This window comes from Leopardus geoffroyi, chromosome B3, assembly GCF_018350155.1.
Source record: "Leopardus geoffroyi isolate Oge1 chromosome B3, O.geoffroyi_Oge1_pat1.0, whole genome shotgun sequence".
In the NCBI taxonomy this organism is placed as follows: domain Eukaryota; kingdom Metazoa; phylum Chordata; class Mammalia; order Carnivora; family Felidae; genus Leopardus; species Leopardus geoffroyi.
In genome coordinates this window covers 48,559,453-48,584,504 of record NC_059337.1, presented here as the reverse complement: position 1 = coordinate 48,584,504, position 25,052 = coordinate 48,559,453, and the positions used below count along the sequence as shown (strand labels likewise).

The 25,052-nt window shown below is 38.8% G+C and overlaps 1 protein-coding gene and 1 pseudogene across 3 annotated transcripts in view; both read right to left on the bottom strand.

Moving 5' to 3' along the window:
- Positions 1-21,370, bottom strand: part of RFX7 (regulatory factor X7) — a 135,515-nt gene extending 114,145 nt beyond the window's left edge. The window contains exons 1-2 of one of the 3 annotated variants that reach the window (XM_045449653.1): positions 20,752-21,370; positions 20,435-20,600 (exon numbers count right to left, since the gene is read on the bottom strand). In XM_045449653.1, coding sequence (XP_045305609.1) covers positions 20,435-20,595 — 161 coding nt within the window. In that variant the 5' untranslated portion in view covers positions 20,596-20,600; positions 20,752-21,370. Of the gene's footprint in view, positions 1-11,669; positions 11,766-20,434; positions 20,601-20,751 lie in introns of those variants that run through there. The other 2 variants (XM_045449652.1, XM_045449654.1) reach the window with 2 other exon arrangements.
- On the bottom strand, positions 3,499-8,410 carry LOC123582974 (annotated as a pseudogene).
- Positions 21,371-25,052: the final 3,682 nt, after the last annotated feature.

Below are 25,052 nucleotides of genomic sequence, written 5' to 3'. Positions count from 1 at the left end.
AGATTCAGGAAAGACTCCTTCCTTTTGTACTTGAGTAGAACTCTGACGGATATGTAGAAATTTACATAAGGTGGGGAAGACTGGTGGCTAGGGTTCCGAGAGTATGGATTAGGCAAAAGGACAGCAAGTGAGGGAATGCAGGAAAACAAAACTAATTAGAGATCCCAAAATGGCATTCTAGTCTATTAAAAATAGTACCTAAATGCAATCATTTAAACAAGAGTTTGAGACTTCAAAAATAGTAACATACCAAACTCCACTGCAAAAGAAAACCATGAGTAATAGCAATAAGGCTACTGGACTGTTATAATGATAATCATTTGTAAGTTCTTTAAAACAGTATCTCTACTGTTAATACATAGTTTCATTTTAGTTATTTATTTTTTTTTTTAATTTTTTTTTTCAACGTTTATTTATTTTTGGGACAGAGAGAGACAGAGCATGAATGGGGGAGGGGCAGAGAGAGAGGGAGACACAGAATCGGAAACAGGCTCCAGGCTCTGAGCCATCAGCCCAGAGCCTGACACGGGGCTCGAACTCACGGACCGCGAGATCGTGACCTGGCTGAAGTTGGACGCTTAACCGACTATGCCACCCAGGCGCCCCTCATTTTAGTTATTTAAAATAACTGAGTTATATGTAAAATGTTCTATAGTCTAATTCTCACCTTTTACTAATTTAGTTAGGTCATTTATTCTAAATTCCTGATGCCTCATTATATTCAATAGATACATTATGAACATTTAGTCCCTCTGATGGCACATTTAAAAAATTTTAGTAACAGCACCTATGATACTGTACTTAATATGGAAGCATGTCCCTATAATCAAAAAACCTAATATATAGCATAATTTTTTGTTATTATCACAGCTCTACTTAAAGAAAATGGTAACAGTTACATTTATAATTACAAAAGTACTCTTTAAAATCATTTGGTAGGGGCGCCTGGGTGGCGCAGTTGGTTAAGCGTCCGACTTCAGCCAGGTCACGATCTCGCGGTCCGTGAGTTCGAGCCCCGCATCGGGCTCTGGGCTGATGGCTCAGAGCCTGGAGCCCGCTTCCGATTCTGTGTCTCCCTCTCTCTCTGCCCCTCCCCCGTTCATGCTCTGTCTCTCTCTGTCCCAAAAATAAATAAAAGTTGAAAAAAAAAATTTAAAAAAAAATCATTTGGTAAACAGAAGTATAAAGAAAATGAAATCATTCACAGCTAACTCCAACACCCTGAGACCACCACTTACTAATATTTTTAAATAATTTTAAATATTTTTAATAATTTTTAAATAATACTTCATCTTTTACACACCTACACATACGTGCACACACACCCCTAGTGTAAAATGTCGGTAACCCAGCCTTTGCCCCTCTATAGTTTCTTCTCCATACAGCAGCCCAGGGAGCCTAAAACACCAGTAAGGTCATGTCACACCTCTGCTCAGAGACTTCCAATGGCTCCCACCTCACCCAGAAGAAGCACCTAAGTTTTAGTGCTTACTAGACCTGCAAGGCCCTACACAAATCTACCCCTCTTTTACTTACGACCTCATTGCTACACTCTAGCATACTCTCACCACTCTGGCCACTTGGCCTCCTTGCCACAGCTTTCTCACCTTCACATTTGCTATTCCCTCTGCCTGGATAACTCTTCCCTCAAAAATCATCACGGTTTTCCTCTGTCACAATACAGGTAATACAGTTAAGAATAAAAAGTAATCACAGTAACATATGGTGTTTTAAAGTGAAAAAGTTCTTTGAATTTACTGTGGTTAAAGAGTAACAGCCAACATATATCAAGTTCTTACCATGTGCCAGATTCTATACTAAAGTGTTTTATATGACTTATCTCATTTAATCTTCACCACTCTGTACAAGGTAAGCACTATTACTATTTCCACTTTACTGATAAAGGAAACGACTTCTAAAAGTTATGAGGACCTGAGTAGCAAACCCAGGCAACTCATTTCAGAATGCATTATGACACATCACTAAAGTGAGCTTCCTCTTTGTGATTCTCATTATTTCTTGCTTTAAAACTCTTAAATATGTTTTTCTTTAAATGAAAGTTTTTATGCTGGACAGAGAAATTTTCTAACCATCTTAAAGAAAATTAATTTAGTAAAGTAGTATCTCACTGGTTCGAAATACATTACAGAAAAAAGTAACAGCTCACATGTTATGCTCTATAATTACAAATATAAAAAGTTGAAATGTCAGAAAATAATGTGTGCCATAGGAAGACTCAAGTATTTGACCAGCTATGATGAAGCTTAAGGTAATACTGAGACCATTTTTTTTTTTAGCAGTAAGCCTCTATACAGAAGAAAGCTCTTTAGCATGTCTAAAGTAATATAAAGATTGGTCCACAAAGGATAAAGACAAGGAAAGACCATAAAGAAAAAGCACAGAGCAATTACAACTTCATTTTTGAGTTTCTACAAATCAATGTTCTACTGTTAAGTCCATCAACATGTAAAACAAAAATACTATCTTGAATGCTCCTACTGTCTTCAAACTTCAGAAATGATTAGATAAATACCTCTCTATTTCTAATAAATTCAGTCAATATAGTTCACTTTTCAACTGCTTTAAAAAACATCAAAACATCCTAAAATTAAATCATTGCAATTACTGCACAACTTTGAAAGTACACTATAAACCACTGAATTGTATGCTAATGCAGGTAAATTTAGTGGTATGTAAATTATCTCGTTATAACAGTTTAGGGGCACGTGGGTGGCTCAGTCAGTTAAGCATCCGACTTCATCGCAGGTCATGATCTCACAGTTCATGAGCCTGCTTTGGATTCTGCATCTCCCTCTCTCTCTCTCTACTCTCTCTCTGCTCACACTCTGTCTCTCAAAAAATAAACAAACATTTAAAAAATCAGAATGTACATAAAAAATGTTCACTAAATTACTCATAAAATTAATTCTAAACAGGAAATTAAATACTTTATACACAAAACTGGATACAAAATGGCCATTTTAGAAGATGTGGAGAAAATGGAACCCGTAGGCATTGTTGGTGGGAATGCAAACTGGTGCAGCCACTGTGGAAAACAGTTATGGAGGTTCCTCAAAAAGCTAAAAATAAAACTACCCTACACTCCACCAATCACACTATTTATCCAAATAATATAAAAACACTAAATCAAAGAGATGCATGCATCCCTATGTTTACAGCAGCATTATCTACAATAGCCATGATATGGAAGCAGCCCAAGAGTCCATCGACTAATGAATAGGTAAAGAAGATGTGGTGTATATATACAATGGAATATTATTCAGCCATAAAAAAGAATGAAATCTTGCCATTTGCATTGACATGGATAGAGCTAGAGAGTATAACACTTATTAGTGAAATAAGTCAGAGAAAGACAAATGTCCTATGATTTCATTCATAGATGGAATTTAAGAAACAAATGAGCAAAGGTTAAAAAAGAGAAAGAGAGAGACAAACCAAGAAACAGACTCTTGAGAACAAACTGATGGTTACCAGGGGGGAGGTGGGTGAGGGGATGGGTTAAACAGGTGATGGGGAGTAAGGAGCGCACTTGTGATGAGAACTGGGTGATGTATGGAATTGTTCAACCACGTATTTTACATCTGAAACTATTATACTGTATGTTAATGAGCTAGAATTAAAATAAAAACGTTAAACAAAAACATGGCCATTTTCCCTTTAGATCTTTATAATTTAAGTACCTTATCATTTACATGTAACTTTTAGGTTCTCAAATTTAGTGTTACAACATATTGGTGAAGCATGTTACAAGTAATTGGTTACTAAATAATAAAGTACCAAAGTCAGTGAAAGGTATACTTGTAAACAGCATAAAGTTGTCTTGATTTTTCCCCCCAACTTTTAGAAACCTTTTATTTTCCATCAACCTTATTTCTTTGTGGAAGAGCAGCTTAAGACCACTCAGTAGTTGTTCATACACATTCAGTGGCCTAAGCAGTGGAAGCTGCAGCCATTCCGTGGTGGGCAAGTGTTCCAGTCTTCAGTAGGGAACTGCTAACGGAGCACAGAGGGCATCTGCACACCTTTAGACCAGTCTGCGACTTCAGGTTGAGTAGCAGTGAACTCAGGAGCTGGAGCAGTCCATTCACCCTGAAATCCTCCTTTGTTATAACAATTTCAGCGGTGGCCTGCTCTTCCTTTTCAATCTCTTCAGGATCTCTGTAGAAGAAGAAATCAGTCATGACCTCCCACGGGTGTTCACGGGAAATGGTGCCACGCACGCACAGAAATTCTGGGGCCAGCGTCCACCACCCCAGACACAGTGAGTGGGTTCCCTTCTTGTTGCAAGGGATGGCAATATCCATGTAGCAAAGAGGAGAGTCTGTGTCACACAGAGCAATGGTAGGCAGGTTAACATAAGACATTTCACTCAGAGGCTGGTGGTCAACCCTGGAATCAGTAACCACCAGAAGTCTTGGTTGCAGAAGGATGGCTGGATCTGGCTAGTGAAGGTTCCAGGAGTGAAGTGGCCAGCAATAGAATTGGCTCCAGGGGTGGCAGCAAACTTCAGCACAGCTAACTGGCCAGTATTCCTGGATGACAGAGCACTGACATCAGTGAGGTTTTCAAAGGCAACAATGGCAGGAGTGCCTACAGAAGCTTCTCCCAAGTTCTCTTCAGATTTATGAAGAGATTTATGGTATAAATTTATGGTATACTGTTGGGTATCATTTTTCCTTTTGGAAAGTCAAGGTTGGTGCCACTTAAATGGGTACCTGCTACAAGGAATTTCAATTTGTAAGTCAAGATTGGAATTTGGAAGTTCAATTTGGAAGTCAAGGTTGGGGCCACTTAAGTGGGTTCCTGCTACAAGGAATTTCAGGGCATCTTCCTCCTTCATTTGCAGACTATCAAGGGCTCTGGACATCATGGAAGCTTTTTTTAAAGTTATGAGGGGAACCCAGAACAATGGTTGGACCCCTCTCTGGGCAGCACAGAAAGGCAGTTGTTTTGGTTTAATCTACTGTAACAGTCTCTTTTAATTGGTGTATTTTGAACATGCACAGTTGAAGTGATTATTGCTACAGTTGGATTAATATGTACCATATTTTAATGATTTACTATTCATTGCTCTTTTTCTTTGTGTTTTATTTTTTTGTCTTCTCTATTTCTGACTTCTCTGGTTTTACGTGAACACCTTATATGATTCTATTTTCTTTACTCTTTTGGCATATCAATTACACTTCCTTTCAAAATCTTTTTAGTGGTTTGCAATATACTTTTATGACTAATCCAAGTACACTTTGAAAACACTATACCACTTTAGTTACTACAAGTACTTTCTAAAACTATTCCCAATTCCTCTCTCCTGTTCCTTATGACATTGTTGTCATTCATTTATTCATAAGGTATAATCACCAAATACATTATTTTGAACAAACTATTATCTGTTAGATCGATTAAATGTAAGAAAAATGAAAGCTTCCATCTTCATTTATTCCTTTTCACTCCTTTATGTAGATCTAAATCTTTGACCTATATCATTTTCTCTTCCTTTGAAGAACTTGTAACATCTCTTGCAAAGCCGGTCTACTAGTTACATATTCCCTCAATTTTGGTTTGTCTGAAAAAGATCTTATTTCTCCTTTACTTCTGAAGGATACAGACACAGAATTCACCAGATACAAAGTTGGTGGTTTTCTTCTTTTAACTCTAAATACTTTACTCTCTCCTTGCTTGCTTGATTCTGAAGAGAAGTCTGATAAAATTCTTATCCTTGTTCCTCTATAAGTAAGGTGGTTATTTTTCTCTGGCTTCTTTCAAGATTTTATCTTTGTCTTTAATTTTCTGCAGACTGAATGCAATGTACCTAGGGATAGATTTTTGTTGTTTATTCTGCTTGGTATCTCTGAGCTTCCTGGATCTGTAGTTTAGGGTCTTTAATTTTTGGAAAATTCTCACCCATTATACTTCAAACACTTCTGGTTTCTTTCTCTCTTCTCCTTCTGATATCCCAATTGTGTTTATGATACACCTTTTGTAATTGTCCCACAGTTCTTGGATACTCTGTTCCATCTTTTTCACTTCTTTTCTTGGTGCATTTTAGTTGTGGGAGTTTCTATCGATGTATCTTCATGTTCACTGATTCTTTCCTCAGTTATGGCCAGTCTACTGTATAGGCCCAATGAAGGCATTCTTCATTTGTTACAGTGTTTTTGATTTCTGGCATTTCCTTTGGATTATTTCTTAGAGCTTCCATCTTTGTGCTCACATTACTTATCCATTCTTGCATGATGTCTACTTTTTCCATTAGAGCACTTAGCATATTAATCATAACTTTAAATCCATAGGATAATAATCCCCAAATCTGTGTCATATCTGAAACTGGTTTACCTCTTCAGATCGTGGGTTGTTTTTGTTTTTGTTTCTTTTTTGTTTTTATGTTTGTGTTTATTTTTGCCTTTGAGCATGCCTTGTAATCTTTTCTTGAAAGCCAGATATACTGTTGGGTAAAAGCAACTCTAGTCAACAGGCCTGTAAAGTTTTGTATTTATCTACTAGGATTTGGGCTGTTTAACTGTTTGCTGTAGGTGTGGTGTCTAAAGCTAAAATTTTTTCTAATGTCCTTGCTTTTGTCTCCCATGTTCTCTTTGGGAATCCCTAAAGACTCTTTAAAAAAGGTGTGAGGCTTACTCTTGTTTTAGATGCAATCCTGTTATTATACAGGAGCCCTACTGACATGGTGGTAAAGCTGGAGAGAGGCATTCTATTGTCCTATAATTAGGTCTCAGTATTTTAGTGAGCCTATGTTGGATACTTCCCTTTCCCCAGGTCAAGAAAGCTTTGGTAAAGCCCCTGTTAGTTAGGCTCCAGTAAAATATTTTCCCTTGAAACAGGCCTGTTAAAAATAATAGAGAGCTCTGGGTATATTTCAAAATGACTACTTTTCTCCTCCTCCTTCCCTGACCCTTCCTATAAACTCCCCACCCACTGAAGCCCTCCCTCACTATGCAAGCAGTAAAAGATGTTTCTCTGATCCTCACAGGGAGAACCTGGTAGGTCTCCTGGAAAGTGTGGGGATACCAGTCTAACACTGGGCCTCCTCTGTTTTCAACACTCAAGCTAGGCCACCCAGAGCCTCTAGCATTTAATCCATCAGTTAAGTTTAAAGTGTTCCTACCTATAGTGGCTTCAGTTATGGGGCTTCTACTCCTGGGCTGCTGCCACCCATCAGCTTTGATTCTCTATCTGCCAGTCTCCAGTTTTGCAGGCAGCAGTTTGCCCTGAATTTGCCTCAATTCTCTGACGCATCTAAGAAGAGCTGCTGATTCTGTTTGTTCAGCTTTTTTTCTTCTTGTGATGACAGAAGTGAGGACTTCCAGCTCTTTATGTGTCATACCAAAAATGTTAAGTCAATATACTTTATTATCATAAGAGCTAAGGTAGGACTATCTCTGGAATATAACTCTTACTTATTTGCATTTTAATATGCTTTACACATAATCCTGGGTTTACCTAAGAGAGAATTATAAGACAATAATAAGCAGGTGACTATCATCCACTGTTTGTCAATAAAAGAGAGTGAAGACTGAGAACCACTATTGCAGTTTGGGATACAGAGGTCCACAAACTGCTGCCCAAGGGCCAAATCCTGCCAGCAATGGAACAAATCTAGCCATTCATTCATTTATATACTTGCATATGTATTGTCTGTAGCTACTTTCCTGATAACAATGCAGAGTAAAGTAGTTGCAACAGAAACCCTATGTCCTACAAAGTCAAAAATATTTACCATCTGGCCCTTCAAAGTAAGAGCTTGCTGGCCCTGGGTTATACATGTGATCTCTGGTATTTTGTATGTCTGTCTGTCTTTTCATTGTTGACCAGGCAGAGTGCAATGATGACCATGCACTATCTATTTTTAATGTTTATTCATGGAGTCATCCATCAATTCATTTAATATACAATTGCTGAGATTAAAGAATCAGTTTAGTGGAATTTTTTGGCAACACAGTGTAAATAATATTATAACAATTACACTCAAATACTATGAAAAATTAAAGGAGTTATTAACTCCACTTGGGGTACTCAAAGATTGAAAGATTAAAATTTTGCCACAGAGGACTCTGGCTTACTACTGTTTATTAGAAGATATATCCTCTAAGCAAGTGATTCTCAAACTTCTGTATTAGAATCATCTGAAGGGCTAATAAAACAAAAGTTGCTGGTTACACCCCCAGAGTTTCTATTCCCGTAAATCTGAGGGAGCAGCCCCAAAATTTACATTTCTAACATGTTCCAAGGTGATACTAGTATGATGCTAATATAAAGAACGGTTGCTCTAACAAACCAAGTAGCCTCATATAAATACAATATTAAAGCTAAAAGTGTACCTTATTTTTTAAATGTTTATTTATTTTTGAGAGAGAGAGAGAGGGAGAGAGAGAGACAGAGACAGAGAGTGAGCAGGGGAGGGGCAGAGAGAGAGGGAGACACAGAATCCAAAGCAGGCTCCAGGCTGTGAGTTGTCAGCACAGAGCCAAACATGGGGCTCGAACCCAAGAACTGCAAGATCATGACCTAAGCCAAAGTTGGAAAGCCTAATGACTGAGTGAGCCAGCTGCCTCTGAAAGGGTCTTTCAAAGATAAACTAGTTGTTGTACCTCTCTGAAATAGAGTATCAGACTAAAAAAAAAACCAAAAAGTCTCTGACGTCAGATAAATAGAAAGGCCCAAAAGACTGTAACCTGTTTTATAAATGTGAAACACTTTGGGCCCTCAGAATTGCTCTCCTATTTTGGTTATTCCCTTGCTACTTCCCCAATAAATCCATCTTCCTCAGTTATTTGCCCTAACTCATAGGGTTCATTTGCCGTCTTCAGGCTGTGGCCATGACTCAACAAGTTACCCTAGCTTTGGGTCTTGGCTCCAGAAGTAAATGGGTTAAATTCTCCACCAGAACCCAACTTTGAAGAAGCTATCTCCAGGTTAACGTTAAGGGGTTCTTCAAAATTCCAACTTCACCTGTTAGGAACGAGGCTGGAACACGTAGCTGATTAGCCCACAAAACCCTAACTAAAATACTACTGTATACTCATAAAAGATTACTAAACTATGTAGTAGTCATTTGCTCAGTATTTTAAAATTTTTTTAAAAGTTTCTTTATTGAGGGGCGCCTGGGTGGTGCAGTCGGTTAAGCGTCCGACTTCAGCCAGGTCACGATCTCGCGGTCCGTGGGTTCGAGCCCCGCGTCAGGCTCTGGGCTGATGGCTCAGAGCCTGGAGCCTGTTTCCGATTCTGTGTCTCCCTCTCTCTCTGCCCCTCCCCCGTTCATGCTCTGTCTCTCTCTGTCCCAAAAATAAATAAATGTTGAAAAAAAAAAAAAAAGTTTCTTTATTGAGAGAGAGAAAGAGAGCAGGAAAATGAGTGGGAAAGGGGCAGAGGGGGAGAGGATCCCAAGCAGGCTCTGTGCTGTCAGCGGAGTAATTCCACAAACCGTGAGATCGTGACCTGAGCCAAAATCAAGAGTCAGATGCTTAACCAACTGAGCCACCTAGTCGCCCCTGCTCAGTATTTTTAAAATGAAGGACACAATGGCTCTTACTTGGGAGGTATATTATTTTTTAATTTAGATATATACTCAAAAATATTTGATTAGTAGTACTGAAACACTAAATAAAAGATTACTTCAGTTTCACCAATGCAAATTAAAAAAAAAAATCTATTGCTGTAAGTCCTCAATTCTGTAAAATGCAGCTTGAGTTTAATAACTTATTTGAGCAGAAAATTACCACATCAAATGTGTAAAATACAGAAACATTAATATGTAGAAAAAAATCAAGTGCCTCTAAGAATGTAGTATACAAAAATAGTATTCACTAGTACCTACTGCTGAATGAGAAATAGATGCAAAAGGTGTTGCCCCTAGCTTCAAAGAACTTGCTGTTGATTAAACATCACAGGACAAAAATTAAAGTGATTACATGCTTAATTGTACAAACATCAATATACAGTGTGAGGTCAAGAAAAGGTCAACATGGACTAGAGTAGCTAAAGAATGTTTTATTGTATGATGATTTGAGCTATGACTTTAAAAATGGTTAAAATGTGATTAAGTAGGATTTGGATACAGGCAAGTAGAGATTCCAGAAAAGATATAAAGCAGGAATAAAAGGAGGACCACAAAATATAAGGCAGACACTGAAGTGCTAGCCGGACAGAAGTTCAACGCCGATGAACAGAAAGAAATCAGGCTGGACTGACTGCATGGGGCCAAATTATACAGGCCTTTGAACCTGACAGCAATTTTTGGTATGATATGGTGGGCAACATGAAATTATTATAGGTTATTAGGAGGAGACTACATGGAAAAGGATATTTTTAAAGACTTATTTTGACAGCAATATATAGCATAGTTCAGAGAGGGGAAAGGCCAGAGGCAGAGGCAACTATGGTGCCATTGTAACAATCCAGGAATGAGATGGTAAAGCACTGGACTGTGGTCCTGGCAGTGGAAATCTAGGGAGTAGAAGATAGGGAGAAATGTTAAGTGACCCTGTGAACTTGGCAATCTTAAAATACTGGGCATAACGATAAGAGAGAAAAATATGAAACCAATATTACTAGCCTGACAGAATGAAGAACAGGTAGCATCTACTACCCAAAGAGGTAAAATAGTTAGAAATGAAAGCAAACTGAGGTAGCAAACACTATGGCACAGAAGATTACTGTGAAAATGCCAAGTTTACAAAGACAGTGGTAGCTAGCTACCTGTACTCTAGCAAATGAATCAGTAGATGTGATTAGAGTTGTCTGATCAGTCTATCTATTTGTGACTTTACCAAACAAGTGAACAGAGAAAAAAAATGGATGGTTGAGAAATAAGTACCTGGATATTCACCATTAAAGGGCATCTAGAGGAAAGAAGCAGGAAAACTAAAATGTTAGTCAGAAGTAAGGTCCATGAAAACAAAGATCTTGCATCTTTGTCCATGGAATCCCCAATGCCTGGCAGAGTAGCTGACACAAAGGCAGCTCTCAAAAAGGAATGAATGATAATTCCCAAACTACAAAGGAATCATATTAAAAACTAGAGCTGAAGACACGATAAAAGATAAAGACTGAAAACAAAGGCCACTGAGTTGGCAAGAAGAACAGGAAGCCAGACTGCAAGAGTCAAAAAGGACAAGAGCAGAGAGAAGATCTAGTGGAGTGAGGGTGGTGAGCTGATGGACAGATGGCAACCAAAGGGAAGAGCAGCAGGGTAGACAAAAAGCATTATTTTACTTGTTTGGGTATTTTTCTAAATCAAAAATTATACTTGCTCATTCAAGAAATTTTCAAGAATATATAAAGGCGGGGGGGGGGGGGAGGAAGCATACATTTGTTCCACCATCTAAGTGCAAAACAGTTAACAGTTTTAAAATGTATGTTCACTTATTCCTCCAAATATATAAGTGGGCTTACAAATCAAACAACAGGATTATAAATGAGGGACTGAAGGGGAGGGAAAGGAGTAAGGAAAATAGTAAAACCAGGGACGAGACTAGCTAGCAATGGTTACCACGTTTCTTAAATCTTTTCTTAGTGGTCAAAAAAAACTGCATTTTTCTGCTTTATTTTTTATTATTGAGTAAGGCTTTTTGCACTGTTAAATGTTTATATTATTATTCTTATAAAATGAGTATTTGCATTCCTCATTCACTTACCTAATGACTTTTTTTCTTAGACTATGCATGAGCTCTTTAGGTCACTGAAAGATCAACTCTTTGTTTTACTGCAAAAACTTTTCTCCAAGGTTGTTTGCTGCTGCTTTAAGGAAGTCATAAGCATGTATAAAGTCACAGGAAAAGCAGCCTGTGGAAAAGAACAGTTTGATGATGCTGACAGAAAGGGTATGTATTAGAACAAATTCCCTAAATATATGAAAAGGGATGAATCCAAAGGGGAAAACAAATTTCATCTGATAATGGAAAAGTACACAGATACAGATGCTAAGACACAGGATCCAAAATATGAGCTAAGTGAGGTATACAGAGGATCCCACATATAGTTGTATTCTGATCCTCTTCACGAAGTGGCCATTATTCAAAGAGAGTCAACTCAGGGTACTAACAGAGCAGTTCCTGGTCCTCTGCCCCAGTTCTCAACACGCCCATCCTTTCCTTCTCTATTATTACTTTATTTTTTTCTTCTACCTTTGCACATTAAAATTTAGATGAGAGAACTGTGATTGGTGGAAACCCCACTCCCCAGGTAAGCAAATTTTGACCTAAGCTATCTTCCCCTAATTATTCTCATTACTGGTAAGGTTTACTGCCATCAACAACTGTGACTCTAATTCCTGCTAGTGGGATATTAAGTTGTATTTGGATCAATAGTCCATCCCTTGATTTTTAAGGTCACCATCAGATGGTTATGGTCACCATCCTGAATTTTGCCAATAAAAGTATTATATCTTACTGAATCTCTCTGAATCTAACTCTCTATTTTTTAATTTAATTGATTATAGCACACCATCGCTGCATTTAACAAAATCTTACTTTTGTTAAATTAATTAATGATGCATGCAACTACCACAAAGGGGTGAATGTTTTAAATGAGGAGTAGTGTCTTGTTACTTTTTAATCCTCCTGACTATATATAATATACATTAAAATAAAGGTATACTGTATTCAGTTTTCATTAACCACCTGATTCTGTAAATTCAAGACTAGTTTTTGACCTTCTCACTTCTCTGAAAACTTGTATGTACAGAATTTGGCCAAACACTGGTTGTTAATATCTCCTGCTTCAGAAAAAGGAATCATGTATTTAATAATATCACAGTAACATTTTAGATCATAGACTGCTTACATACATATGCAATTAATAGATCTAATAACTGCAATCAAATTAGTGAAGTGATTCACTTAAATTAACTGAAGCATCTTGTTCAAATAGATTTCCCAGATTCCCAGAAGCACCAACTTTACTTCAAGCAAGAGGTCAATGAAGTGACACTCTTATCCAATTAAATTTTTAAAATTCCATATATACTGCAAAAACAATGGTAAGTACTTGGCTACCCCATATAAATAAAATATTTTACTGTCATAAATGATTTATTATGCAGTGACTGCTTTGTTTTAGGTATATTCAGTCTCTGAATTCCTATGAACCTTACGTACTAGAAAATGAGAATGTTTCATTTAAATTCAGTAAAAATTCACTACATTGGGATCATCTCAGGTAAGGCAGTCTAAATCACTGAAAAAAGTTAATTCACACAACTGAGATCATTGTTCCCCGAGAGTTGAGAAAAATTTCATGGAAACAATAGACATGAATCGTATCTTAAAGTTAGTAGACCCTTGTATCAGAAGAAAAAAGAAAGGTTTTTAAAGTAGCAGGTAAAGAGACCAGCACAGGCATACAAAGAGAAACACGATAATAAAAGCAAAGAAAAAGGGTTAGTGCAAACTGCAGTCACCACTTAACAGAGTAATCCCCTGTTCTCATCTTGTAGCTACTTGACAGTACAAGGTGATCAAAGTAGGAAAGCCACAGAAAAATAAAAAGAATACAAGTACAGAAAGAAAAACACAAACCCAAGTGCTCTCGATGCTTGGTTTGTATCTTAAAATGAGGCCTCATAAATTCCAACACCACAGCCCTAGAGACTCATACCCTCCCCCTCCAAGATAACCAATAGTTCATATTGATCCCCATGCTCTTGGTAGGTATCAGTAATCAATCAGATTTAGCATGTAAATTCAAATCAATTTGTTAATCCTGTGTTGGAATTAGTGTAAAGGTATCCTTTGCTATCTGAACCCTTGCTATCCAAGCTCAGACTATGAATGGGTGCAGGTAAAAAAAAAAAAAAAAAAAAAAAAAAAATTTTTTTTTTTTTTTTTTTTTTTTTAAGACAAAGCTATTTGGAAGAGATGGTATTTCACACCATATGGACTCTTGCCTTCCAAAATTCCAAGACATAACAGATTGGAATCTGTCACTCTGACCTCTCGCTCTATGAATTCAGAAACCAGAGACTCAAATAGCAAGGAATATCTTCATGTTTTCAGTTTGTTTTAAGATATGAGGAATATAAAACCTCACCTCCCACACAACTTTTCATAATATATAGAGAAGCTATTGTAATAGATGTCTGAAAATGGCATTATGCATAATTAACCAAACCACGTTGTCTTCTATTTCCTCTTATAAATAGGAGGTATTAGAGTCCACTATCAGAAAAAAGTAAATGTCTCAAGAAAGAAAAATTAAATGTTTCAAAGTTTTTATTCACATGGGTTAAGGTTAAGTGTTAACTCTCTTATTAATCTCATAGCCAGCGCACAGTGCATTAAGGCCTCAGAGCTTATTGTTCCTTATTTATTAACTTGCCCAGGACAGGAAGATCCTTCCTCCTTTTGGTTGATGCTGCTCATCTTTAACCTGAAGTCTTAGAATCCTCAATAAAGCAGAAGAGAAAGCAAGTAAATACACACAGGCTGGTGGAAAAAGAGGCGCTGGTTTAGTTTGGGCAGAGATATGGAGTAACCATCTTACTGTCTTGTTCTTTACACTTATAAAGAACACTACCACAATAACACATTAAAAAGTCTACCCTAGGGGTGCCTGGGTGGCTCAGTTGGTTGAACCTCTGATTCTTGATCTCGGCTCAGGTCATGATCTTAAGCTTTTTAAGATCAAGTCCTGCATCGGGCTCTGCACTGACAGCGTGAAGCCTGCTTGGGATTCTCTCTCTCCCTCTCTCTCTGCCCCTGCCCCACTTGCACTGTCTCTCTCTCAAAATAAATAAATAAACATAAAAACGTCTATGTTAGGTGAAGAGAAGTAGTGAAGCTCCACCCTATACTAAATAATTCTGAAAACACACCTTTCTTATTTACATAACCAAATTTATAATATAACATCCACTACTGCCTTAAAATGTTACACTATTACTACAGGAAAAAGTTCCTATGTGAGGTGCTTTTAAGTACTGAGCACTTCTTTATAATTATAAGCAAAACAAAATGAGCACACAAATAATCCCCATAGTGCAATCTCTCAATTAGTAAACTCCCCAACAACAGGGATTACTGCACAGACTTACATATTTCTGCACAATCAACAACGGCTCTTAGAATACTTTAAATGTAATACATGCTCAATAAATATTTGCAGACAGAATCTCACATAACAGAACTCTTGCATAAGGTAACAAAAAGTGAATAACACCTTCAGATAGTCCTGGGCTAACACCCAAGAAACACTGACAAATCCTAACAATTCGTCCATTGAAAATGTTCTGTTGATTGCCTATGATTAGTTAATTCTGTTAGTCTTTCACTGTGCTTATGGTATGTTTTATTATTCCTGTCAATATTAATTTAGTAACACAGTCATAGAAAGTTAAGCTAAAGGAACTTGCAAGGTCATCTAGTATAAACCTTTCATTTTACAGACAAGGAAATGAAGGTCTACTTTTCTCACAATCAACACTTTGGCACTTGTCACCTCTTTCCCTGGTTCCCTAACTAAATGAAAGAGACATTTTATTGCACTTTTTTGCTTAGGTTAACATTACAAGTGAAGGCACATTCCTCAAATGCCAGTCTCTAGCATAGTATGTTGTATATAGCAGGTACTCAGTCAGGTGAGTACTTACACACTGTTCTTGCTCAGTGTTCAAATTTCAGTAAATGACAATGCTCATTTTAATTATTTTCATTTGTACAATTTTTGTGTGCAACAATTGTTTTTCTAATATAAAAAGTGATCTGACACAAGTTTTTACTCAAAGCATTATCATTCATAACATAAAATACTTCTGTCTTTCTACCACGGTGAAGCTCATTTTCCCCAATAATACCAAAACTAACAGTGAGACAGAAACCAAATCAGTTTTGCACATAACATTCAAGACACATCCCCGTAGGGAGATCGAATTGGTAAATTATACACACACACACATCCATTACCTAAGAGCTAAACATTAGGCCAGGGGCTTGAAACTGCTTTACTTGCCTTCCTGGTCAATAGGGAAAACAATTTTATCAGTTTCAAATCACAGAGAACAAGGAACTGCCTTCTTTCTGAAGTCACACACTGTTGGGATGCAACCATCACAGCTAGTCTCAATACAGGACAAGCCCCATGTTCAACCAACTATTCAAAACTATTATGAAAGCCAGGTAATGTACTAGTCAGTCTCTAATTTTAAAGCAAAATGAAGATCAGGGACTTAAGACTACAGTAAACTCTAAAGTTATAAGCTTTATAGTAAATGTTTCCCACTGCAGTTGAAGGAACAATAACTATTCTCAGAGCTCATAAATGCCCTGACCCAGAACCAAGGACAAAATGGAACTGCTGAGTTCTAGTACATGGGACAGAAATCAGGTCTAATACGGCTTTACCATGTAAACCTTGTGGATCATCATTTTGCTCTCTGTAACTAATATATAAAAAAGTAAAACAAAACTGTCTAATTTGGGTTTAAATTGAATTTAGAAAACATCCAAAAGGTCCACATACATAATTTCACTTTGATTATAATTTTAAGTCTAAAATGCATGAGATTCAGAAGTCTGTATGACTTACCGGACTGAATAAAGACAAGAAACTCTGGCACCAACACTGCTTCCAAGGTCTGATAATTAATGAGAGGAATCCTATCTTTCCTGTCATTTAATTTATCTGTTTCCAAGAAGTAGGTAGGACAATGACACATCTTAAGGACTGTTTAACAAATGGTTTGTAAGGTCTTACAAATAAATAAATAAAGGGTTATAAACAGGCTTATAAACAACTGATAACTAATTCTTTCAAAAATCCCTGAATTTGTTTCTTGAGTAAATACAGTATTAGAACATTCTCTACAGTAAAACATCAGGATTTCTTTCAAATTTCTAGATAAAGATTTGCTGTTTATGTTACAGCCAAATTGCAAATGTTAATCACTCACACCCATGTAGGTATGATTATTCTCATAACTAATCACAAACAGGCAGAAGAGATATCAAATGTAATTTTTTTCTATCCTATTTTTTTCACAAGAATTTTATTCTACCAGGGTTTCAAGTAAAACTGCTTTAAAATGGAAACTAAAGCAGTGTGTGTGTGGGGGGGGGGTATTTTTAACTAAACACAAATTCTCTTTTTTTCTTCTTTAAACTACGAAGATATTGGGAGACAAGAGGAATGAAAAACTTGCTTTGGTTTTTTTTGGGGTTTTTTTGTTTTGTTTTTTTTTAGGTAACCAAACAGGGGTGCAATGTAAGTTCAAGCAGTTTGCAGTGAGGTTAGCTGTGGCTGTTTTAGGTTGCCAGAAGAGATTTTTATTTAGGAAAAAAACACAGGTTACTAGTTTCATTTTTTTTAATGCAAAGTTTATATTAGAATCCTATTATTTAGAAAATAACATTTTCACAGCATATTCAGTATTAATACACATCTCTGTAAATACCTCTCCTCTCAAAGTAGTAAGTGATTTGGACCTTTGTCTATGGAGTGGGAATGAGGAAGGTCAAGAAGTGCCAGCTTATAAACTTGGACTTAAGTGGATGATACTCTTAAATATATCAACAAATATTACAACACTATCAAGTTGGCAGTATCTTCATTTTCTAGAACTACCTTATTAACATTTTTTTAGAATTTTATTTCCAATTCTTATGAAGTAATTTCTGATCTCATCAGGTACCATGATTTCAACTTTGAACACTTAACCTTTTTTTTTCAAAGTCTCATTTAATGCTTAAAATTACAATGGACATACTTTCATCAAACAGCATTTTAGTTTAACAGAATAATTATGAAGTGAAATAATAAATAACTCATTGTCCAACTAAGGGCCTGCCTCACATATTATGTGTATATTTGTTGAATAGGAAGACAAGTACGGACTTGTTTGTGATCTGCAAGTTCAATAATTTAGAAACTGTGATCAACCTAAATGCAAAACCCATTTGATAATTTTAAAATGCCACATTTTGGCTTAATGTAATTTTAAATTCTCATTAGTAACGATACCAAAGGTTGATGTAGAAAGTAGTACAAAACTGATCTCTCAGAGCATTATCAAGTTATAAAGTAACTGATAAAAAGATATTGTTCCCTCAAAAAATGTGAAATGAGATACTTAAAGAATTGCAATCTTATCTATTAAAAATTATTTTAATTTAGCACACTAGTTCCTAGAGGAGATGGTGGTAAAAAGGCTTTCACTTTTTTTAGTGTCTTTATTTTAGATAGTCACTTGATGAATAATACAAATCCAGCCTTGTGGGTCAGGGGATATGAGACTATATATTCGCTATCTCCACTAATGCTGTTTATGACCCACTATTGTTGTTTGTTCCAAAGTTCTAAACGTAATCATTTTTGCAAATAGGATTTCTACGCTTGAAAATTAAACACTAGTAAGTGTGCCATTACAATTTTAAAATAAAAATATAAAATTGTATACTCGGGGATGAAGGTGTTTGTTGCCCATTATTTTTTCTGAGCAAGTAGCAAAAAAATGAAGTGCACTCTAGGATAAGTTTTTCTCACATTAGAGTCAGCGCAGTTAAGTTGTAATGAATGTGTAAATACAAATTATCAATGAAAGGATAATTAAATCACATGATTTACCAAAAAGAGTACTATCATTATTATTCAGTCAGTTGGCTATATAACTTCTATTTTAAAATTATAAAGTGGAGTTTCCTTTCCCCTACTGTTCTCATAATAAATTAAAATACATTACTAATTCAACTTTTAAAATGTGCCTTTCGTAAAAGATTTTAGTTCTTTAATCTGGATACCCCTTACCTTAAATGTAAAAACCAAGGGGCAAATACAATTCAATGATGATTTCAGAGACACTAAGTTACATTAAGTTAATAGGGGTTAAAACCCACTACTTTCTGGCAGGAGATTAACCATCTCTCCCTTTAAAGTTTTCAAAAGGGGGTGAGGGTATCCCTTAAGGAATAAAGGCTTCTCTGTCTGTCTCTCTGTCTGTCTCTCTGTCTGTCTCTCTCTCTCTCTCTCTCTCTCTCTCTCACACACACACACACACACACACACACACACACACACGACAATCTTACTTCTCTGACCTATTCAAGCTGCCAAAACATGACTATCATCAAAGCCAAAAAATTCTACCTTAAAATATTTAAACTTCATTTTAAAATTAAAACTGAAAGCAAGATACTCAGCTGCCAACTACTGTGTAGTAAGAAACTATTAAAGCCTGCACTGACCTACTTCATATCAGCATCATGACAACATGGATGTATGCCAAGAAATAATAAAAATTACCATATAACAAACCTTAATTTTGTATTTAAAAATTGTGACTGTTTTTAAAATGCATAAATATTGTACTACAATGTGTTATGATGCATTTATTTTTAAATTGCAATAAAATGAAGGAGTTTTAATATTTTAGTAGTCATATTCAATGATGGACATGTGGTATTTCATTTTTAAAATCAGAGCTTGTTTTACACCACATTCTATTTTAAAACGTCTATTAAAAGCAATCTCTTAGACCAAAGTCCAAATATTGCTTTCCACTTTTAAAACAGTACTACATTTTTTAAAAATGTCAGTTAATGAAGAATCCTACAAAAATAATGCAAGTTCATGTTCAAAGAATATTTACAATGGCTCTAACAGAGGATAGACTTAACTCAATGTATTTATTAAAAGATTGCCACCAGTCCGTCAGAGTTTAACCTAATGCTGAAATATTGTAAATTCTCACACAAGCAAGCCCAGAAATAGCAAAGGATATCTCACCTATGGTTTTTTTAAAAAAAGAAAAAGGCACGAAATGGCAAGACATTTTAAAATAAAACATCTTTTTAAATTAAAAAATCACTTTACAGTGTAAACTGCCACCTTAAAATATCATATACTAAAAAAGCCCTTTCTTCACAATCATGCAAATAAACTCCCTGGAAAGGAAATTTAATCTCAGAATAAAGAAGGCAAAAACATCCAGAAATAGCAGCTAAACCAACCGAAAGGAAGAGACACATTAGGTTTTGTGCTGCATATTAATATTCTTACGCACAATGTCTGTTTGGTGAAAATTCACAATACACTTCTTCCTCTCTGTATGACTGCAAAAAGGAGTAAACACATTTCACATTCCTGAGTCCCAAATTCATGCCACGATCATGCAACATGACTTAATTTCGTCCCATATTCCTCTTACACATAAATGAACACCGCAAATAACTTGTTTATCTACACTCACAATTGAGGGGGTAAAAGCATTTGGGGGGGGTGGAGGGGGGGGCTATGGAGACCAGAGGTGATGCAAAGTCCCCACACCTCCAGAGGTCCTATAAAAATGCACCCGACTCTGGATACCCACATTCAATGAATGCTTCAGCCTCTTCCTCCTCCCGCCGCCCCCCACCCCGTTTGCAGCAGAAATGTGCCTGGGCTTTTTTACCCCGGCGATGGAGGATCCTCTTACCAGATGGAGTTCTTGATCTTGTGTTGCAGCGCGTTGGCCTCTGTCCCTGGCAGCCCAGGCACAAGGGCTGGCAGAGCCACCCCCGAGTTGGGGGCGCTGGGGGGAAGCTGCTGATGGGCATCAGGCTGCTGTGGTGGCGGCTGTTGTTGTTCCTCTGCCATCGCTGCTGGAGGGGTGGGAGGGAGGGAGGGAAGATGGGGGCTCGGGGAAGGGTGAGGGAAGAGACGGGGAGGGGAGGACGAAGGGGGAGAGGAGGAGGAGGGGGGAGGGGAAGAGGAGGAGGAGGAGGAAGGAAGCTGAATAAGCTAGGCCTTTACCCCAGGGCTCGAGTGAGTCGCTTTCGCCTGCCGCCTGGGGGACATCACCGGGGAGACCGAGAGGCTCCTCACGGCAGGGACGCTTCACCGCGGGAGAGGCATGGCGGCGCCCCTCAGCCCCCCGCCGCCGCCGCCTCCTCCCGTCAGCGGCCGGGGCTGAGGGGGATGAGAAGGGGACGTCTGAAGACGAGGTGGGGGGGGCAAGGCTCCCCCAAATCCGAGAACGATTGCTCAGGGACTCCGCGGCCCGGCCTTCCTTTCTTGCCCCGGGGGCTTTCTACTCCGGGGGCCCACGCTGCTGCAGCCCCAGGCTCGGCTCCACGCCACTCCCCACGCCGCCGCCGCCGCCGCTCGCTCCCGGCCCCGCCGCCACAGCGGCCGCCGCTGCCCAGCCAGCCCAGGAGGCAGCCTAGTGCGCGCAGCCGCACTGCGGCCCGGCGCAGACGGCTAAACACCTACCGCTCCGCCGGGGGAGGGGGGGGCGTGGATCAGCGTGTGCGGGTTACGGGCGCGGGCGCGGGCGCAGGGGACCGGGAGGGGGGCGCACGGGTGCGCAGGGCAGGCGCGGGCCAGCTCGGCCCGGAACGCGCGCCGCCCGGGCAGAGGAGGGGACTGGCCAAGCTGGTGGAGGAGAGCAGGAAAACGTGGGGGAGGTGCTGGCGAGAGAAAGAGAACTTGCGTGAGGACGAGGAGGAGGAGAAACCAAATATAATATTTGGCGTGGAAATGGGATTCTGTTTTTTTTTTTCCCCTTGCATCTTCAAATCAAGAAAAGTGAAATTAATCAACATTATTCCCTCTGCCCTCGACGAGTGATTATTGCTTCTCCCTGGGTAAGCGAAGAGAATTGAAGCAGGTAAGAAGATAAGCTGACTTTTCCAAAGCCCCCAAAGAAGAACACCCGTTGGAATTAACCACCCTGTAGGTAATTCAGTCTTGAACGGAAATCGCAAGTCAGGAGCTGGGTTGAGTGCTTCTCAGTCGGGCATTCAAAGCCCTCCAAATCTGGCCCCACTTTAGTTATCCAATCATAGCTGCCTCCATCCCCCTGCAAGAACTCCCGGCTCCAATCAGTGAAGTCTCCATGCCATTCTCAACGCGCAGCAGATTCATTCTTCCTTCGTGCCTTTGCTCATGCTGTTCCCCTCACCTCCCCACCCCACCCCCTTTCCAGGAATGCCCTCCCTCCCTCCTCTATACCACTCTCAAGCCAACCCAGGCTCTAAGGCACAGCTCAAGTCGCGGCTTGTCAGGGTCCCTGGCAGCCAAGGCCCCTGCCTGCCTCTGAAAGAAACACATGCAATTCTGGCAACATGGAGGCTCAGGCTTCAGACATAAGCTCCTTCCTTTGGAGCCAGTTGAACCCCTGGACATACACTCTGTGCCCTTCTTCCCATTCACACTTAAGAGACAGTTTTGTCTACCAAGAATAAGACCCTGCTAGAAACAAGCAAGTCCCCTTTAAGAGCAGAAGAATTGGCTTTTCTAGGTGGGGCTCATCAGGCAGGCCTAAACTGCCTGGCTGTAGAAGACAACCGCCAAGGCCTCTGGCACCAGATGGAACAGCTGCTCAGCTCACACTGACCTTTCTCTGGGCCTGTGGGTGTTGTGAGCTCTCAGCTTTAACTTTTCTAACAGTTTCTATCAGGTTTCTACCTATCAGGTTCTCTGGCCACTTTCCTGCTGTGCTTGGACTTTGGGCCATGAGGCTCTGCCACCACTTAGAGTCCTGAGCAATCTGATTGGCTTGGGCTTCCTGGCTTTGGAGTGTTTTGTGCCCTGCCTTGCCCTGGAACTCTCTTGCTTTTGCACCGCTGTGCCCTCAGGCCTGGCTCCCAGATTCACCCTGAATGCTTGTAGATGATCAGGGGTGGTGGAGTAGGAGGAACACCTGTGTACAAAACACTGCTCCTCCATGAGGATTTCAGGCTGCTTGGTTTCCTTTGCAGCTTGATACTCTTTGCACTGATTGTTTCATACAAATTGGTCCCCTTTCCTATAACCTAAGGTCACTATTAGCTTAGCCACTTTAGGAAAATATAGGTTGTTTATGAATTCATTTTGCATATGCACCTTTGTGTCCTCTACAGACAGTATTTTTCTGTACCAAACTGATAGACATGGCGTGCACTAGATAGAAGCTTTAGATAGAAGCTTTGAAAAAGAATAACAATTAGCTAATGTTTGCTGAGCACTTTCAGCCTGCCAGACCTAGCATTTTCCATACATTATCATAGTTATTCCTTCCCAAACTATATGTAATATAGGTATTCTCCTATAAATTCTCCTATTAAACAAATGAAACAGAAGCTTGGAGGGATTAAATAACATTCTTAAAGTTATCCAATTAGTAAATGAAGGAGCCGGGAGTTTGATCCTGGAAGTCTAATTGCACAGTCTGCAACCCATGCTGAACATGAGATAATACTAAAAAATCTTGAGTGTATATATAAATTCCATGTCTGTAGGGAAGATGGAGAAAGCAGAGAGAAAGAAAGAAAAAGAAAGAAAGAAAGAAAGAAAGAAAGAAAGAAAGAAAGAAAGAAAGAAAGAAAGAAAGAAAGAAAGAAAGAAAGAAAGAAAGAAAGAAAAAAAGAAAGAAAGAAAGAAAGAAAGAAAAGCATTGGGGAAAGTTGCCTAGTCCTCCAGATTCTAATTTTTTTACCTCGCTAAGAAAGTATGATGGCTTCACATTGCCACACCCTGGGAGGGAGAGATACTAGGGAGTGAGGGATTTCATTCAAGAAAGATAGGGGCGCCTGGGTGGCGCAGTCGGTTAGGCGTCTGACTTCAGCCAGGTCACGATCTCGCGGTCCGTGAGTTCGAGCCCCGCGTCGGGCTCTGGGCTGATGGCTCAGAGCCTGGAGCCTGTTTCCGATTCTGTGTCTCCCTCTCTCTCTGCCCCTCCCCTGTTCATGCTCTGTCTCTCTCTGTCCCAAAAATAAATAAACGTTGAAAAATTTAAAAAAAAAAAAAAAGAAAGAAAGATAATGTATCTGAGACCTGCCAAAGGCCCTTAAGAAAAGGAAGCTGAGAAACTAGACTTTTTTTTTTTAAGTACGCCAGTGGGTGTCACACAGGCTGGCTTTCCGAGTGCAACTTTTGAGAGTTTTTTATCGGTTCCATGAAAGAGCTATGTCACCCCAGCAGCCACTAGAGGGCTCAGCAGAGCTGCAACCCTGAGCTGCCCTGGGGTGAGGATGGAAGGGCGGTGCTTTAGCTTGCGTGGGCATTATTGAGCCTTTGGGGCCTTCAAGAACCCACAGGCGGTTGGAGGAGACATCTGGGACTCTTAGGTTCAACCAGCAATGAGTGGCAAATTGTATCAGACTGAAGAGACCTAACTGCTAGAGTGAGACATTTTTGCAGGAAGGAAAGGATCTGTCTCCCACTGCTCCTTTAACATTTGGGAGTAAAGTGTGTTCTATTGCAGTCTTCAGAGAGGGCTATAACTAAAATCATGCCATTAGAAACCTAAAAGAGAGCTGACCAAGTTACCCAAAATCTTGGATAGGGACTCGAGGCGAACCTAGACACCTGAATTCAGCCAAACGTGAATAAAGGTAGCAGTGTAGCCATGTACTTCTGAAATTGTATGTGTACCCCTGTGGTGATGAAACCCTATACTAAGGTCCCTGAATCACCCAGAATCAGTGTGGCTCATTTTCCTAGACCTTCATTTTGACTCAGTGAGAAGTAATGGAAAACATTATAGTAAACATGAATCTTTAAGATAACATTAGATTTTGAGCTTATATTTCCCAATCCTGAGGAGTATATTCTTTTTGTGCAAGTGTACTCCAGTGGAAAATTTTGAGAAACACTGATGTAGTGGGGAAGAAAGACTCTGGTCTTGAAGTTAGAAGACCTGGGAATTCAAATCCTCTGTTTCCATCTCTATAAAAATGAAACTAGTGACCTACGTCACAGAATTGTTATGAGGAACAACATGTAAGGTGACATCTAAACCACGAAAGTGGTATATGCGTATAAAGAATCTCTACAAGGTGGATTGTGAGCACCTGAAAGGTAGTGACTATGTTTTATTTATCCTGGTAGTCCTGGGACACAATTCCTTTTACTCCTAGGTGTTTAGTAAATATTTGTTGAATGCAGTATTTACTTAACCTTAAATTTCTTATCCCAATGCATTATACCATCTTGCTCTCTTATGTCTGTAAACCTTGTCTCTTCTATGAAACTGTAAACTTTTTATACTATCCAGACTATACAGCATATACAATTATCATATATTTATCATGCTTGATATATAATATTGGGCCAAAAAAATACACATATAT